This window comes from Coenobita brevimanus, chromosome 80 (genome assembly GCF_032717465.1).
Source record: "Coenobita brevimanus isolate Jiangsu-jjx chromosome 80, ASM3271746v2, whole genome shotgun sequence".
NCBI lineage: Eukaryota > Metazoa > Arthropoda > Malacostraca > Decapoda > Coenobitidae > Coenobita > Coenobita brevimanus.
Window position 1 is genome coordinate 18,546,821 of NC_137033.1, and position 17,430 is coordinate 18,564,250.

Below are 17,430 nucleotides of genomic sequence, written 5' to 3' on the forward strand. Positions count from 1 at the left end.
ATTGTCACTGATAATAATAATAATAATAATAATAATAATAATAATAATAATAATAATAATAATACAGAGAAAAGAATAACTTAATCTGAAAAGAAAGAAGAAAGGAAAGAAAGAAAAAAGTGAAGGAAGGAAAAATGAAAGAAAAAAAGAAAGAAAGACAGGAAAACAGAAAAGTTGCGTAGGTCGTTCACTTTAATTTCACATCCTCACTCATTTTAACAAAAGCAGAGAGAGAGAGAGAGAGAGAGAGAGAGAGAGAGAGAGAGAGAGAGAGAGAGAGAGAGTGAGTGAGTCTAACCTTTAAAAAAACAGAAATGTAGCGTTTTCAGAGGTGCTTCAAATCAACCTCCCTTTTTATATGTTAATGCCAAACCCGACCCGGCGACCTCCAAGCACATCATCAGCACATATTTCTGGCCATCAAGCTCTCTTCAGCGCACACGCCAGCCCTCGGTCACTCTCGGATATACCGCATACCTGGTGGGGCTCTAGTACACTCTGCTGATGGGTAAAATATGCGGGATGTATGCTGTGAGGAGAGAGAGGGTTATTTGTGGTTAGATATGTGTGTGTTGTGGTGTCGGGTTGGGCTGGGATGGGTGGGGCTGGGTGAGTGTGTGTGTGTGTGTGTGTGTGTGTGTGTGTGTGTGTGTGTGTGTGTGTGTGTGTGTGTGCTTGTGCGTGGGTGGTTGAAGACATAAACCAAACACAGCCTCATCTAATCCAAGCTCATTATTCCAAATCCCACTTTCACGCCGTTAAACAGGAACGCCATAGTGCCCGCTCCAAGCCACAGAAAACGGGCAGGGCAATTAATCTTTATGGCGCTCGTTAAGTAATGGTTTGATAATACAATGGGTCAATCATGCCTACGTTTGTCCCTGCCTTTATGTCCTTACGTCCGTGGCTTAATGTCCGTATTCCCTAAGCCTGATGGACGAATATATTGTACTTTACGACCCTGAGCATATTTCAGATTATACTTCAGATATCCCAGAGCATATTTCAGACCATACTTCAGATATTTCAGATACTGTCACACTATTTCAGATCATACTTCATATCCTATCATACTCCAGGCAACGTTTATGATCCTATTTCAGTTCATCTAATGTCGGATTATGTTTCCGATAATATTTCAGGCCATTTTTATAATAGTAATAACATGAAAAAAAGAATAATAACACCTTGCACACTACACCATGAGAAGTGACTATGTTGGAGACTCAGCAACACGATAAAAAAAATAAATAAAAATAAAAGATAAGAACCGATCTCAGCATCAGGAGGAGTAACCCTTCATGATATACGGCTGAGAGTTTCTTGCCTCGCCGGAATATATTTGGCTTTGGTGAATGTAGCTGCTGAGTATCCCTTTTAAGACGTATCCTAGAGCGGCTGGCAGTGGGGTAAGGCCTGTGGAGAAAATCCTGTTGTGGGAGAAAAGTGTGTTGTAGGGATTGTAGTTGTTGTGGTTGTGGTTGTTGTGGTTGTGGTTGTTGTGGTTGTGGTTGTTGTGGTTGTGGTTGTTGTGGTTGTGGTTGTTGTGGTTGTTGTGGTTGTGGTTGTTGTGGTTGTGGTTGTGGTTGTTGTGGTTGTGGTGGTTGTGGTTGTTGTGGTTGTGGTTGTTGTGGTTATAGCTGTTGTGGTTGTGATTGTTGTTGTGGTTGTCAAAACCTCCCACATCCCAGTGGGAAGCTTTATTATTCTTGTCAAAATTATTATTATTCTTACTAATTTTAAAATTGCGATACTTCCAGGGCTATTGGACTTAGAACCTTTAAACTTGGTCACCTTAGTTGGGCAGCTGGCTGCTGCTTTTGGCTAAATAGGGTGGCAATCCATCATCCGGCTTGCCGGATATTTATTATTATTATAATTATTATTATTTATTGATAAATTTACTTATTTATTTATTTATTCTGGTCGTGGGTGAGGCGGCATGAAGTTATAAGGGTGGGATGGGCCTTGAGCTGAAACGGTGAACTATGTGTCTCTCGTCTCCGTATGATTTTTTATTGGAAGTAGGGAAAGGCCTGTTATGGGGCCTGTTGTGAGGGAAAAGCCCGTTGGGATGGGGAAAGGAAATTTGTGGGAGAGAAAAAAGCCCATGAGGAGAAAGAAATCCTGCAAAAGAAGAAGAAGAAGAAGATGAAGAAGAAGAAGAAGATGAAGAAGAAGAAGAAGAAGAAGAAGAAGAAGAAGAAGAAGAAGAAGACGAAGAAAGGCAGTGAAGGAGAAATGAAGTCTTTGGGGGAAATATTCCAGTTGGGTCCTGCTTTGTGTCCACCTCTGCAATCCCCTACACAAATATTGACCTGAGGATTGGACAAGGTGGCTCGCGTTTCTTGACCTGTGTACAGTTGGATTTCGTGCGTTATTGAGTTCGCCACACTCTTTAAAACAGAAGATCAGCAGAGGAAGGAAGAACAAATATAAAAAAAATCCATATACTAGATTGCAGGTGTCTCCAGTCATCAAAAATCTGCAACAGTTGGACCTGAACTGCTGTTGGTTGAAGTAATGGGGGAAAGTGTTCTGTGGAAGCGAGTTGCAAAGAGAAGCAGTTCGGGGGATGAAGGATACTGTCAACACTTAAGTTACAAATTAGGTCCTCAGAAAAATATGTGTCTTTTGTACTATGACGCCTTTTCTTCTGTATTTCTCTATCTTCAGACGATTATCTCTTGCTCTTGGGAGACTTTTCGAACTGGAGAGATTAAATTCAGCTTTCACTAACTTTTTTTTACTACCAGGAGACTCTCTGAAGCTGAATAAAATCGTCTGGTATCAGCAACAAAAACCTATAGAAAGAAAAGACTATCGCACTGAGGTGGTAGCATTATAGTTTCTGTTTCTCTCTCTGAGCACTCTCAAATTCATATTCTGTGGACTTCACTGGGCCTTCAGTTTGCTAATCCAAGATCTCATTTCACATTTAGATTGGGGAAAAGAGAACCTGCTCAAAGATCTCGTGGCCGGAATCACCAAAACATGAGCAGTTTGGAAATCACTAGCAGTACTGTAATCACTTTGGAAGAGCGCGCTCGAGTATTCTCCCCTCCCCGTGAAAGTATATATTGCCCAGTAACGGAAAGCAATATGGAGGGAATACCGAGCTGGAGCGGCCGGCTAATACTCCTCCAAGCCTCACGCTCACACCTTGTAAATATCTACTTCCCATTAACCAAACGCCCGCGGACATATTTTCGATACTGTATTTTTGCGCGGTTCATTTACACGCTGCATCCCTTGCCTCCTCCATCCCGGGGTTGAAGTAACGAGATAGGATGCACTCCATGAGGCGAACGGGGCGCCATCTTGGAAACACTCTACTGATATTGTGATGAGATTGTTTCTTTTTCGATAATTTAACCATACGCCAGCTATTATTATTATTATTTAATATTAGTATTGTTATCCATCCGTCCTTCCATCATCCAATCCTACATTGCCCCATGAGGAGCGTAGGAGCCCGGGGCTAGGCAGTTGGTCCCGACATTTAAGATGAGAGTGACCAGCCTCACTCATCCCTGAGTGGCATTACATGAGCAATCAACCCCAACCACCCCATGGATATAAACCTTCACCGGCTCAATCCGAGTGGAGCGCAATAATTATCCACTAAACCACTAGGCGCCCAAATTTGGTTGTATGATTACCACCCAGCGTAGTAAATGGTTTATTATTCCTGCATTCTTCCTGACTTATCCTAGGGCTTTATGAAATAGGTTACACTCAAGGAGGCAAAGGGGACACCATCTTGAAAGCACTCCTAGATTATTTTAAGGAACAGTAACTGCTACTTCCTTTCTCAAAATAATAACCAATCTCTTGTAAGCATAATTTCAGTACTAAAATATTGCTGCATTCTTTCCTTCTCCCTCCCGTCGGTATCTGATAAAGTGGGGGGGCGTAACAAGATGGGCTCGACGTTGCCTGCACTCGAGGAAGCGAACGAGACGCCATATTGAAAGCACTCTGAGGATATTGTGATGAAAATTGTTTTACCCTGGCGGAGAGAAGGTATTTCCCCGCTGCTTATCTATCTATCTATCAGTCTATCTATCTATTTCTATCTATCTATCTATCTACCTATCTGCATATCTATCAACCTTTTTTATTCATATTTTTATCGTCTCATCTTGCTTATTGGGTATGTTACGAGTTTTTTTTTGAAGACTAGCGTCCGAATTCTCGTCGGTTAAGGAAGCTCCCTAACACCTCTTCCCTAGCGATTTATTTCTGGACATGGCTGGCAAACATAAATTTCTCTGTTATTTATGCTGAGTATGGTGATACGGGAATTATTTAAGTGACACACAAGATAGTAAAGGGTAATACTCATCATCATCACCATCATCATCATCATCATCATCATCATCATCATCATCACCACCACCACCATCATCCTTATCCTCAACCCCAACCATCATCCCACACCCCTCAAAAAAAAAAAGAAAAAGAAAAAACAAAAAAAAAAAAAAACAACACCCACCCCCATAATCACTCATGGTGCTCGTATGGGATTGTGACTCGTGTAATGTGACCTCCTTCCCCCCCCCCCCGCTCCAGAACCTCATTAATGCCGTATAATGACTGCACCGCCACTCCAAACACTGCCTTACCTCTGATTGGTGTGTGTGTGTGCGTGTGTGTGTGTGTGTGGGTGGGTAGGTTGGAGTGTGTGTGTGGGTGTGTGTGTGTGAGAGAGAGAGAGAGAGAGAGAGAGAGAGAGAGAGAGAGAGAGAGACCAGATTTAAGTTCCCTTCCTCCCCAGCTGAATAAAATCTTCCATTGTTATCCAGAAGAAAAGAAAAAACAAATCTTACATTTTCTCTCACCTCTCTTCTCACTCCATTCACCTCCTTTTCCTCTGACCTCACCTCACCTCACATCACCTCTTCACCTTCCATCTACCTCACATCACCTCTCCGCTCACCTCCTCACCTCTCCAACCACTTCACCTCGCCACTCACCTCACCTCACCTCACCTGTCCACTCACTTCACCTCTGGGCCGTCATGTACTTCGGTCTGGGTTCTTGATTATCGGCTGGGCTTTATCTTGCTACCTGATGCTCTAATTACTTGCTCGACTCTGTTCTGTGTTTCTTAATTCCCACGGGGAGACACGCAAGAAATTTTAATGAAAGGTGGGAGTAACTGTGGTCAGGTTATGCCAGGAATGTACTATACTCTTTTCACTCCAACTTGGCCTAAAATTGCCATCCCTCCATCCTGATTGCTGACTTGTAGCGATCAATTAACACTAGAATACATTGGTCACGAAGAAGTGCTGTGGATGTGGAGCAGTAGTAATGCCTTTTTCTGCCACTGAGCTACGTGGAATAAGCTACATGGGACGAAAATTTGGATCAAACTGAGGTGAAAGGAGTATAGTATTTTGTAGTAGTTCCAACCCTAGCTTATCTTAACGTGAACACAGTGGAGTGAAGGACAGTGTTGCACCTTTTCCGTAGTCCACCTTCGTCCTTTTGGGGTTAGGGAGGGGATGAAGGGACATTTGTATAACCAGGCAGCTCCATCTCCCGGCTAAATCAGTGCCACCACGTGAAGGCGTCCCTCTCCAGCACTAAAAGACGCAGTAAAATTGTACACTCGACCCTAGTGACTTTTAGCTAACATATGTCTAATTAATAACAGATTTGCATGCAGTGGGCTTTTTCAGATGCTTTTAAAAGTTTGTACAAAATTCAGCTTTAATCGCCTTTGCCTTCCCTCCTGACCAAATTTCGCCCATTCATTCTCGTTTTTATGGCTCCTGGCCGAAGTCGGGAGGTAGAGGTTGGGACAGAAGTTAGCATATACTCATTGTACTCTAACTTGGCCTAAAATTGTCCTCTTTCTATCTCGAATGCTGAGCTGTAACAATAGATTAACACTAGAATATGGTGCTAGTCACAAAGAAGTGTTACGGAAGGGATGTGTGTTGTCTTTTTCTGCCACCGAGCTACGTGAAATAAGGTGTAACTGAACGAAAGTGCTGAGTTGTAGCAATAGACCAACACTAGAATATGGTGCTTGTCACGAAGAGGTGCTACTGAAAGGATTTTAAGCTGGACTGTCATGTTTTTCTGCCGCTGAGCTACGTGAAATTAGATGCAAATGGACGAAAATCTGGGCCAAGTTGGAATAAAAAGAGTATCGTATTCAGCAACGTCTGTATAACACTTAGGATATGATAGTTACTTCCCTCCTTGACGAAAAAAAAAAAAGAAAAAAGAAATATGTGGGCACAAAAACACACCCAGTCTCTCTCAGCTGGGGAATATTAGCCAGCAGAGAAAAAGTGAGAAGCAGAAGAGTTGGAATATTGCGTGAAATTCTGTCTCTTACTGCATATTGTGAGCGGGAAGTCTTTCATACATTCCCGGTAATCCTGCACTTTCGGACATTTGCCCCTCTCAGACAAAATTAGTCATACATACCGTAAAAATCTATATTCTTTCTTTACCCATTGAAATATGGTTGATGGGTTGTGCTGGTTTGTTCATGTGCTGAAGTGCTGTGCCATGATAAGGGGTGATGACCTGTTTGGGATGTTCGTTGTGGAGATGTGGGTATGCTTGTGTTTGTTTGTGTGTGTGTGTGTGTGTGTGTGTGTGTGTGTGTGTGTGTGTGTGTGTGTGTGTGTGTGTGTGTGTGTGTGTGTGTGTGTGTACGTCCATTTGGTATTACAGCGTCCCGAATAATTCCTACTGTAATAATATAACTCAGGCAGGAATTACAGATATGATAATCACAGGAGTCTGGTATTATAACGTCCAATATATTACCCAGTCTGGTATTAATAACAGTGTCCATAATCTCGTAAAAATTGCGAGAAACCTTCGTAAAAAATATCGTCAAAAGAAACCTTGTTCGGATTCGGCGTCGAAACCTTAGTAACGAATAGATTATAAAGATTAGGGGAGGGAGGATGAACGGAAGGGGCCGGAGAAAGAAGAAGAAGAGAAGGAAGAGGAGGAAGAGGAGGAGGAGGAGGAGGAGGAGGAGGAGGAGGAGAGGAGAGGGACCTTAATTACGGGAAGGCAATTAACCTTATCTTTTAATGAATGAAGAAATGGAGTGCCTTGGTTGGATGGTGGTGGTGGGGGTGATCGAGGAGGAGGAGGGAGGTAGGAGGAGGAGGAGGGAGGTAGGAGGAGGAGAAGGAGGAGGAGGAGGAGGAGGAGGAGGGAGAGAAGGATGGGAGGGGGTCGCTGATTTATATGAACTAATCGGTTGAACTTTGGGGGTCATTGTTAATCCCTTCAATCCGAGGACGTATTTCGTATCTTATTCTTATTTCCACCAGACTATCCATCTTGAGACATTTAGACCTTTAGAGATTGTTGTAAATATAGTCTAAACCCCTTCACTGTTGGAGATGAATCCCAGGCCAAATAAAACCGTCTAGAAGTAGCAGGAATAATCCAAGAAAATACGTCAAGATTGATATGATTAATCTTGGACGACGAAGGCCACTGCTGACCTGAAGAAAATCGTCTGGAGGCAGCAGCAGATGTCGTGTTCTGAGAGGCTACTATTTTTTTTTAACCTAAGGACGAGTGGTAGGGCCTAAGCTAAATAAACTCTTTTGGCGCCAGAAAGAATAACGTTATTAAATATTTCTCACTTCTTGATTATTTGAAAGTGTATGTTATCGGTACTACGTAATGGTCTTTGGATTTGCTGCTGCTTTTGATATTTCCTTTTCTTTTTTCTACCGTTAATGAGGTTCTGGTATAAAAAAATTGCTGTTGGCTATTGCTTAGGAGGTGAAATTGAGATTTTTATGGGTTGAATGATGTGTGACGCCATTTCTTAATCTTGGTAAAATTATCTGGAAGTAGGAAGAGTATATTAAAAGAAAATAGCATCACAAGGTGTAGTTTGACAATAAAACTATGCGACTAAATAACTAACTGAATAAATCCGTTAAGTCTAGTCCCAAAACAGTTCAGTAGGAGGAAACACAGAACATAATTTCGTAAAGGAGTCGTGGATCTTTTTACATCTTTTGACATCCCAAAGGGTTCTAATGAGGCCCGGCCGACCGTAATTGACTTCAGTATTGCGACAGCGAAATCCTCCAGAATCTGAATCCCAGGGCGGACTAATGAGATGAAGACTGCTGCGTTTGTTGTTACTGTGACTCCCCTCCTGCCCGCCCCTGCGTCGCTCCTGTTTCCCCTCCTACCCACCCCTGCACCGCTCCTGTCTCCTCTCCCACCCACCCCTGCACCGCTCCTGTCTTCTCTCCCGCCCACCCCTGCACCGCTTCTGTCTCCTCTCTCATCCATATCTCCACCTCTCCTATCTCTCCCCCATCCCTTAATGTCTCCCCCTCATTCTTGCATACTACACCCCTCTGTCTCCCCTGCCGTCTACCCTTCATCAGTGCTGTCTTGTTTACCTGTCCTTTGCCTTTCATTTCTCTCCTCCAACTGTCTCTGTTTCATTCGTCTCCTCTTCCTGTCGCTCCCCCCTATATCACTCCTGAACTGCTCCTTCACTCTGTTGCCCCTGCTCTTCATCATTGCCAAATTGTTTACTTCTCTTCCCTCCTCATTTCCTTATACGCCCTTTCTGTCTCTCTTCCTTGTCTCTCTCTTTACCCCTCCTGTCTCTCTCTCTTCTTGTCTCTTCCCTTCTTGTGCTTCCCTTCTCTGTCTCTCTCCTCAGTTTCCATGTCTCTCTTGTCATTTTCTCCATGTCTCTCTCCCTCCTTCCCTCTCTCTCCATGTCTCTCCTTTCCCCGCTTCTCTCCTGCCCTTCCGTACTGCCACCTTACAGTATTTACCTGTCTCCCTCTTCCATTTCCGTTCGTTTACTACTCTCGTCCTTCTCTCCCCTCCATTTGGTCTTTGTCTCTCCCCTACATTTCCTTCTTCCATGCACCACTCCCATTTTCTCTCCTTGTCTCTCCCTATTTCCTGACTCCCTACTCTTTATCATTATCACCCTGCCTACCTGTCTTCTCGCCTTCATGTCCCTCGCCCTCCTTTCCTCTCATTACTACTTCTCCTCTGTCTCTCTTGTCCTTCTCATTCTCCCTTCTTCTCAAGCTCTCTTTTTCTCCCCCTTTCCCCGTGTCTCCCTGCCCTTGTCATTGCCATCTTGTCTATCTTCTCTTCCTCTCCATTACCCTCTCCCTCCATTTCCTCCCCGTACTACGCCCTCCTTATCTCTCTCTTCCCAGTCTCTCTCCCTTCCTGTCTGTCTTTGTTTCTCCTCTTCCCTGTGTCTCGACCTTCACCACGCCATCTTGTATAGGTGTACCTGTCTCTCCCTTCCATTTTCCCTACAACGCATTCCCTGTCTCCTCCATGTCTCTCCCTTCGTCTCCCCGTGTCTCTCATTCCCGTGTCTGTCCCTCCCGTGCTTTTCTTTTTCTCTCCTTCCCCTTTCTCTCCATGTCTCTTCATCGTGCGTCTCTCCTTTCTATGCCTCTTCGTGCCTCCCCTTCCTGTGTCTCTCTTTTCCATGTCTCCTTCCTGTGTCTCTCCATGTCTCTCTCCTTCTGGTCTCTCCCCTTCCCCGTGTCTCCTTGCACTCCATCACTGCCATCTTGTTTACCCACACCGGGGCCTGTGCCGGATGGGAGCCTCTACATGAACTTAACGACGCCATAACATCTGTCCTCAGGCTTGATGAGATTACGCCGGCTTGTGTGGCGAGGTGGATGATGGTGGAGGCTTACACTGATTACTTACCTCGTTGGGAATGTGCTGCCGGATGCTTAGGTGAGGTGAGGCGAGGTTAGATGAGGTTAGGCTGGGTTAAGTTGAATTGGGTTTGGGTAGGGTAGGGTAAGTTCAGGTGCTAGGTTAGGTTAGATTAGATTAGATGGGGTTTAATTAGGTTAGTTTAAGTTAGGTTAGGTTAACTTTGGTTCACTTTGCACTAAATTAGGTTAGGTTACGATACTTTGTTAGGTTAGTTTAGGTTAGGTTGGGTTAAGTTGCATAGTGAGGTGGGTGACGTTGTGTGATTACTTACCTCGTTGAAAATCTGTTTGGGGAGAGTTAGGTGGGAGAATAAGGAACTTTAGTGGGTAAGTAAAAGCCAGCGAGACTGAGAGGACTATTATATATCCACGTGATGCCGCAACACTCCCTAATTTTGTACTTACACTCTTTGAGGTGGGAGATTTTCTTGGCGCCTCCTCCTTAGCGACTTACTTTTCAGACTACACCTTAATTTTCTTTTATGTCATTATCATCTTTCAAAACTGATGAATAGTACGTAAAGCTGTTTGTCTACGTAATGGCACAGTGATCTCTCTCTCTCTCTCTCTCTCTCTCTCTCTCTCTCTCTCTCTCTCTCTCTCGGTAGGAGTGTTGAGGCCTTAGTCTAGGCCACTCAGTCCCGACGTTTAAGGCTAGTGTTACCAGTCGCCTTTCCCTGAGCGGCATTGTATTTGAACCGAACCAAGTCACCTCTCGGACTTATACCCCTACTGGCATATCTAACTGGAGGGCCTTAACACACTAGACCACCAGGCGCCCTTTAAAGTAACATATCAGGTAAATCACAGGTTAATGAAAGGCAGGTGACACAAATATTCTGACCATTTAATACAAAGGTACAAACATCATGATAGACCACGAAGGGCAGTCAAAAGCCCCAGTGGGAAGGTGTGGGTGTGGGTGTAGGGTGGGGGGAGGTGTGGGTGTAGGACAAGGGAGGTATGGGTGTACGGAGGGGGAAATGTGGGCGTAGGGTACGGGAAATGTGGGTGTAGGGTGAGGGGGTGAGGGAGGTGTGGGTGTAGGGTAGGGGAGATGTGGGTGTAGGGTGGGGGAAGGTGTGGGTGCAAGATGAAGGGGAGGTGAAGGTGTAGGAATATAAAGGGTTTAGGTGTAGAGTGAGTGACTAGGGATGGGTGTAGGGTAAGAGGAGGTGTGGGTGAAGAACTGCAGGTAGGAGCCAGGTGTAGGATGAAAGGTGTGGGTGTAGAAATGAAGGTGGGAGCCAGGTATAAGGTGAGGGAAGGGTAGGGATTAGGGAGAGAGAGAATGGAGTGGACGTGGAGAGGGGAGGGAAGGGAAGGGAAGGAAAGGGAAGGGAAGGGAAGGGAAGGGAAGGGAGGGGAAGAGATTAGATTGAAAGGGAAGGGGAGGGGAAGCGTGAGGGAAGGAGGGAAAGGAAAGTGATGTGGGGAGGAAATGAAGGGAAAGGAAGGGATGCGGAGAAGAAATGAAGGGAAGGAAAGGAAAAGGATTGGGAAGAAGACAATGCAGGAAAGGAGAAAGATGGGAAGTGGGAAAGGAAAGGGGAAGGGAAGGGAAGGGGAACTTGGAAGGATAGGAAGAACAAGGAAGAGGAGGAGGTAGAAATAGTGGATAAGGAATAGGGATAGGCAAGCAGGGAATAAAAGGAGAAGTATTATATTTATATATTTATATATATTTATATGATTATAAGATTACATCATCACAGAACTCTTCCACAAGCTCTCCACTGGAAGAGAAAGAGAAAAATATAGATTAGAAATTGTATCTATCGTAACACAATATACTGTCAGGAAAAATTTAAAGCCCTTTCCCCTCCTGTGCTTTATTATGTGCTTTATTCCTCACTGACTCTGAAAATAAAGTCTGGTGAATCCGCAGCAGCTGTCACTGATGAATTTATTTGTGTGTGTGTGTGTGTGTGTGTGTGTGTGTGTGTGTGTGTGTGTGTATACGTGTGTGTGTGTGTGTGTGTGTGTGTGTGTGTGTGTGTGTGTGTGTGTGTGTGTGTGTGTGTGTGTGTGTGTGTGTGTGTGTGCTTGCGTGTATCATTGCCACTTATTTCAAACTCACTGGACTGATTTTCACAGCCAGTGGAGAGGGAAATGGGGAAAATGACGAGACTCTTATTAATAGTACATTCTCAGTCAATTAATCCTCTAATAACGCCAGATGCCAGCCCATTAAGTCATAGCGCTGGGATGTGGTCAGGTTAATTATACTCTCTTATTATCTCCATATATTATACTCACATATACCCTAATTATGTCCTATACCCACATATTACCAAAATATATCCACATTTGCCCATATGTTATAACCACAAAAAACTCACATACTGTACCCACATAATGGTTACACGTTTTACCCCGATATAGCCACGTATTATACCCACATATTTTACCTACATATACCCACATCTTCCATCACATATCCACTTTATACTAATATATTTATACCCACATATTCCTCCACCTTATACCCACATGCATGCACATCATATCCACATATTTTACCCATATATATACCTACATATAATAACATATATCCACATTATATCCACACATACCCACATATTTTACCCGCATACAAATATACTCCCATTACAGAACATATATCCACACCCACATATTATATCCACGTACATTTCACCCACATATAAATCGTGTTCAGTATTCAGGCTACAGCATAGCATCATCACAACACGTTTTCAGTACAGGGCAGGGGTGCAATTTCCGCCTTTGATATTTACCACTAGTTAACCAGAATCTCATTAGGGTTGAGACAATGCAGTTGATTAACCAGTCCATGATTATAATCCAGGTTAATCGCCGCTCTGTACTTCTGGGCTAATGAGGCGATTAATGAGGGGAGATTGTAACCCATCCAATTAGGCTACTGTGTTAATGAGGTCAGCAAGATGTCACTGTGTTCTCGCTCAGGCGTAGCAGTATAATTGAGGTTAATCAGTCCTTTGTAGCGAGATGACGGCCATTTGATTATTGGTGATTAATTTAGTAAAGACATAATTAGTTTCCGACGCGATTCCGAGATGGTGTAAATGAACAATTGAACACAACTGTTTATCACCAACTAATAGTGCTAATAAAAACAAATACTAATAAATAATAAGAACAAATATTTCTGCTATTATTCATAAGTTGAAAATGAGAACACACACACACACACACACACACACACACACACACACACACACACACACACACACACACACACACACACACACACACAATAAGGCACCCGCAAAATGCATGGCAAGAAAACAAAAGAGACTGACAAAGTCCCCATCAACCTAATTTCTCTCTCTCTCTCTCTCTCTCTTTGCATCCATCCATATGAAAAAATAGCAGAGGCAAACTGACGCATCAATGACGAAGTCCACACATACAAAGAAAAAAGACAACAAAAGACCGAAAAAAAGAAAATCCAAAAAAATCCACCCCCCCAAAAAAAAAAAAAAAATCCTGCACCTCCTAACGACGCCAATAGACCAGCCTGAGCAATTAGCACAATTTATGAGGAGAAATGAGCGATGCAATGTGAAATTCAGGAGAGTATTAGGTACGTTTTTCCCTTGTAATTTGGTATGAGATTAAAATTAGTGGAAAAGATTTGGGGACTGGGAGGTACCTGGCTGAGAGAGAGAGGGTTGGATAGATAAATAGATAGAGGGATAGATTACAAGGTAGATAGATAGATGGATAGACAGGCATAAGTAGACCAAGGTACAGGAAGAAAAAAGATAGGTAGACAGGCAGATAGATAGATAAACAGGTTGAGACTGAGATAGATAAAGAGATGATAGTGTATGCTGTAGTCAATATAGGCAGGCATATAGAAAGATAGATAGATAAAGATAGATACTCATACTGATACAGGCAGATGAAAATATATGCAAAACGATAATGAAAGGAGAATGAAATTAGATGAAAAAAACAGAGGGCAGTAAATTACATGAGGAAGGGGAAAAGGGAAAGCGGTGGTTGTGATGATAGACGAGGTGATGAGAGAGAGAGAGAGAGAGAGAGAGAGAGAGAGAGAGAGAGAGAGAGAGAGAGAGAGAGAGAGAGAAATGTATGTGCAAGAGAAAAATGTATGTGAATGAAGTAATGGATAAAAAAATGCCGAGAGAGAGAGAGAGAGAGAGAGAGAGAGAGAGAGAGAGAGAGAGAGAGAGAGAGAGAGAGACCCTTCCAACTTGATCATCAGAACAGTAATTACCTGGAAGGTAAATTGTGCATCTTCCTTTCTCCTTCCCTGCAGGTGTGTGCGTCTTTGAGTTCTCTCTCTCTCTCTCTCTCTCTACTGCATCCATCCATCCATCCATCCATCCATTCTCCCATCCATATGTTTATCCATCTACCTATCTATCTATTTGTCCATGCACTCGCCCATCTGTCTATCCATCCATCCATCCATCTATACATCCATCCATCCATCTATCTATCTATCTATCTATCGCTCACCAGTCTCCGTTGATGCTAGAGCGGTTGCTGGTGAGATCTGATGGAAGTGCTGCTGTAACTGCTGATGCTCCTGCTGACTTACGCTGCTGCTGAGTTCACCCCCCTCCTGCCCCCCCTCGCCCTCCACCCCCTCCTCGCCCCCTTCCCCCGACCCCCTCCTTACCCACGCCCCCCACACCCCCATCGCCCCCACCCCCACTATGACTAAGGCTGCCCCCACCCCTATCACCCCGCCCACTATCTCCCCCCACCCGTAGGAGTCAAGTGGGGTTGGCGGGGCGGGAGGGGGTGGGGGTGTGGAGGTGTGTGGGCGGGTGGGTGGCGCCGCTGTAGGTGGAAAGATAGGTGGTGTTAGTGGGAAGAAAGTTGTTGATGATGATGATATTAATGATGATGATGATGATGATAATGATGAAGTGCATGAGAAAAAGGCGGGGTTACTTTAACATGAAAAGAAAGTGTTGATGATGATAGTAATGACAATAATAATAATAATAATAATAATAATAATAATGACGATGATGATGATAATGATGATGATAATAATGGTACCTCTGTGGATGGAAAGAAAGGCCAGGTTAATATGGTTTTAAAGAGTTGAGGTGATAATAATAATAGTTATAATAATAATAATAATAATAATAATAATAATAATAATAATAATAATGGAAGGATAGCAATGTTAGGCCAAGTTAATTGAAAAGAAAAAGAGTTTAATATCCTTATAACCAAATCTATATCATGAAAATACTCACTACACTGCATCAGAAAAAAAATATGTTACCAGTTTATATAAAGCTGCCCATCCAATATATACCCCCATTAAAAAGACCCGGGATTTGGCTATACCTCGATATGCCCGAGTATGTTTGTGGTGGAAAGTATATCAATGTAAAGATGATATACTGCACGGGAGAGTGTTAAGGGGTGGTATGAAAAAATAAGTCGCTAAGGAAAAGGTTTTGCGAGGCTTCTTATGTCACCTAGGATGTAGGTTTTTAAGTGTGTGTGTGTGTGTGTGTGTGTGTGTGTGTGTGTGTGTGTGAGAGAGAGAGAGAGAGAGAGAGAGAGAGAGAGAGAGAGAGAGAATGTGTGTGTGTGTGTGTGTGTGTGTGTGTGTGTGTGTGTGTGTGTGTGTGTGTGCGTTTTCCTCAACTGCTTGCTTGTCGTACCTGTGAAGTGTACCGGGTAGCGTGGGTTGGTGGTGGCGTGTAGCGTGAGTGGAGATGAGCGTGCGTGTGGTGTGGCTGTGTAGAGAACCAGCGTGAGGCGTGTGGCGGGGGGCAGGCCTCTCACGCTGAACTGGGGCCGAGACGAGCTGACGTTGGCCACCAGAACATTGCCAGACCACACCTGCGGGAGAGGGAGTGGCTTGAGTGGGGTGAGTGGGGATGATGTGGGAAGACGGATGAGTCGGGGTGATGAAATGAGTGGTGTGGGGGTGAGTGAAGTAGTAGGAGTGAGTGGGTGTGATGTGGGAAGAGTGGAGGTGCTTTTGGGTGATGAGATGGGTGGTGAGTGGGGGTGAGTGACGTGGGAGGAGGGGTGAGTGGGTGTGAGTGGAGTGGGGGTGATGTTTACGACGATTTTGGCAAACAAAATTATCGAAAATCGGTAGATTCTGAGATGGAGGTTGTTGCAGAGACCTATAATTTCCGAAAAGGTAAACATCAGCATTCTATAATATACATAAAAATACTAGAAAAAAAAATATAATTGCTGCCTTGAGTGAAACTTTATTGATTAATGTTTTATGACTGCAGGAGTATATGTAGGGCAGGCAATGAATTTCAGTAGTTAACAGTAAATTTTAAGTTAATAGGATGGAGGAGGATGGGCAAGGATAGGGGAGGTATAAGGATGGAGGAGTGAGGGACCTGGTGTGGTAATGGGGAGGTAAAGTTGGGGAGAAGGGGACAAGCTTGGGGGAGATGAAGGGAGGGATGGGGGACTAGGTGAGATGATGGGGGGAGATAAAGTTGGGGGGAGGGGAGCAAGGCCAGGGAAGGTGTACGGAGAGTGATGGGAGAAAGACGGGGGGGAGGGGGAACCTATGTCAGGTGGGGTGGGGGTGGGGAGGAGATGTATACAAGCCGCTGACAAGGACTGGTGGTGTAAATATTGTGGTGGGTTTCATGTAGTGGTTAGGAGACAGGGTTCTGCCTTACCGCTCAACCACACTGCCTCACGTCACCTCACCTCACCTCACCTCATCTCACAGCAGCTCACCTCACTTTACCTCTATCACTTCACCTCACGATAACTCATTTCATCTCTCTTCACTCACCCCACCTCCTCTCACCTCATCTCATCTCATCTCACGTCACGTCTCGTCACGTCACTTCAACTCACCTCACCTCACTTCACCTAGCGTATTGATATAACTTAAAGTAACATAACCCAAGCTAATCTGATCGAACTTAGGCAGACTCTAACTCTTGTCGTCTGATCATGACCTCCCTATATTGTTTATCAATTTGAACTTTCTTTTATGTTTTACTTGAATGGACAGGCTTTGCACACTCAGCCTTGGGTTCCATCTTTTTGCACATCATAAATATTTTCCATCTCTGTGACTGATCCATAATGACAGGTAGATATAATGGATGAATGGAAAAACACAGGAGACCATATTTCTCTGCCATTCTAAATTTCACAGATCCCACCCTAAGAGAGACTGCTTATAGACCTACGCATCTTTGGGGTCAGGCTCTGCGGAATCAGAAATATTAGAGAAAAAACATAAGCTTTCTGTGTTGTTCCATCGCTGGCCATATATCCAGTTTTGTACCCTCCTGAACAGTGCAATCCCCTTCAGGGCCCAACACTCTCTCCTCTCACCCTTTCTTTTATTCACGGCTATTGTCAAAACTCTCCAGTCTCTCTCCTTCTCCCCCCCCCTCTCTCTCCCCCGCCCCTCTCTCTCTCTCTCTCTCTCTCTCTCTCTCTCTCTCTCTCTCTCGTGTCAGTGCTAATTAACATAACTTCAAGGCCAAGTCAGTTTCGTCCTTCCCCCTGTATTACCTCAGTTCACACACACACACACACACACACACACACACACACACACACACACACACACACACACACACACACACACACACACACACACACACACACACACACACACACACACACACACACACACACCTCATCTCAACACTTTCACTACGTCTTCTCTGATTAAATCCTCATTATTAGC

At 44.1% G+C, this 17,430-nt stretch overlaps 1 protein-coding gene across 1 annotated transcript in view; it reads right to left on the bottom strand.

The window, feature by feature from the left end:
* LOC145409290 (uncharacterized) overlaps nt 1–17,430 on the bottom strand; it is a 155,068-nt gene that overhangs the window by 49,936 nt on the left and 87,702 nt on the right. The window contains exons 10-11 of the mRNA XM_080279768.1: nt 15,401–15,581; nt 14,229–14,555 (exon numbers count right to left, since the gene is read on the bottom strand). Coding sequence (XP_080135894.1) covers nt 14,229–14,555; nt 15,401–15,581 — 508 coding nt within the window. The remainder of the gene's footprint in view (nt 1–14,228; nt 14,556–15,400; nt 15,582–17,430) is intronic.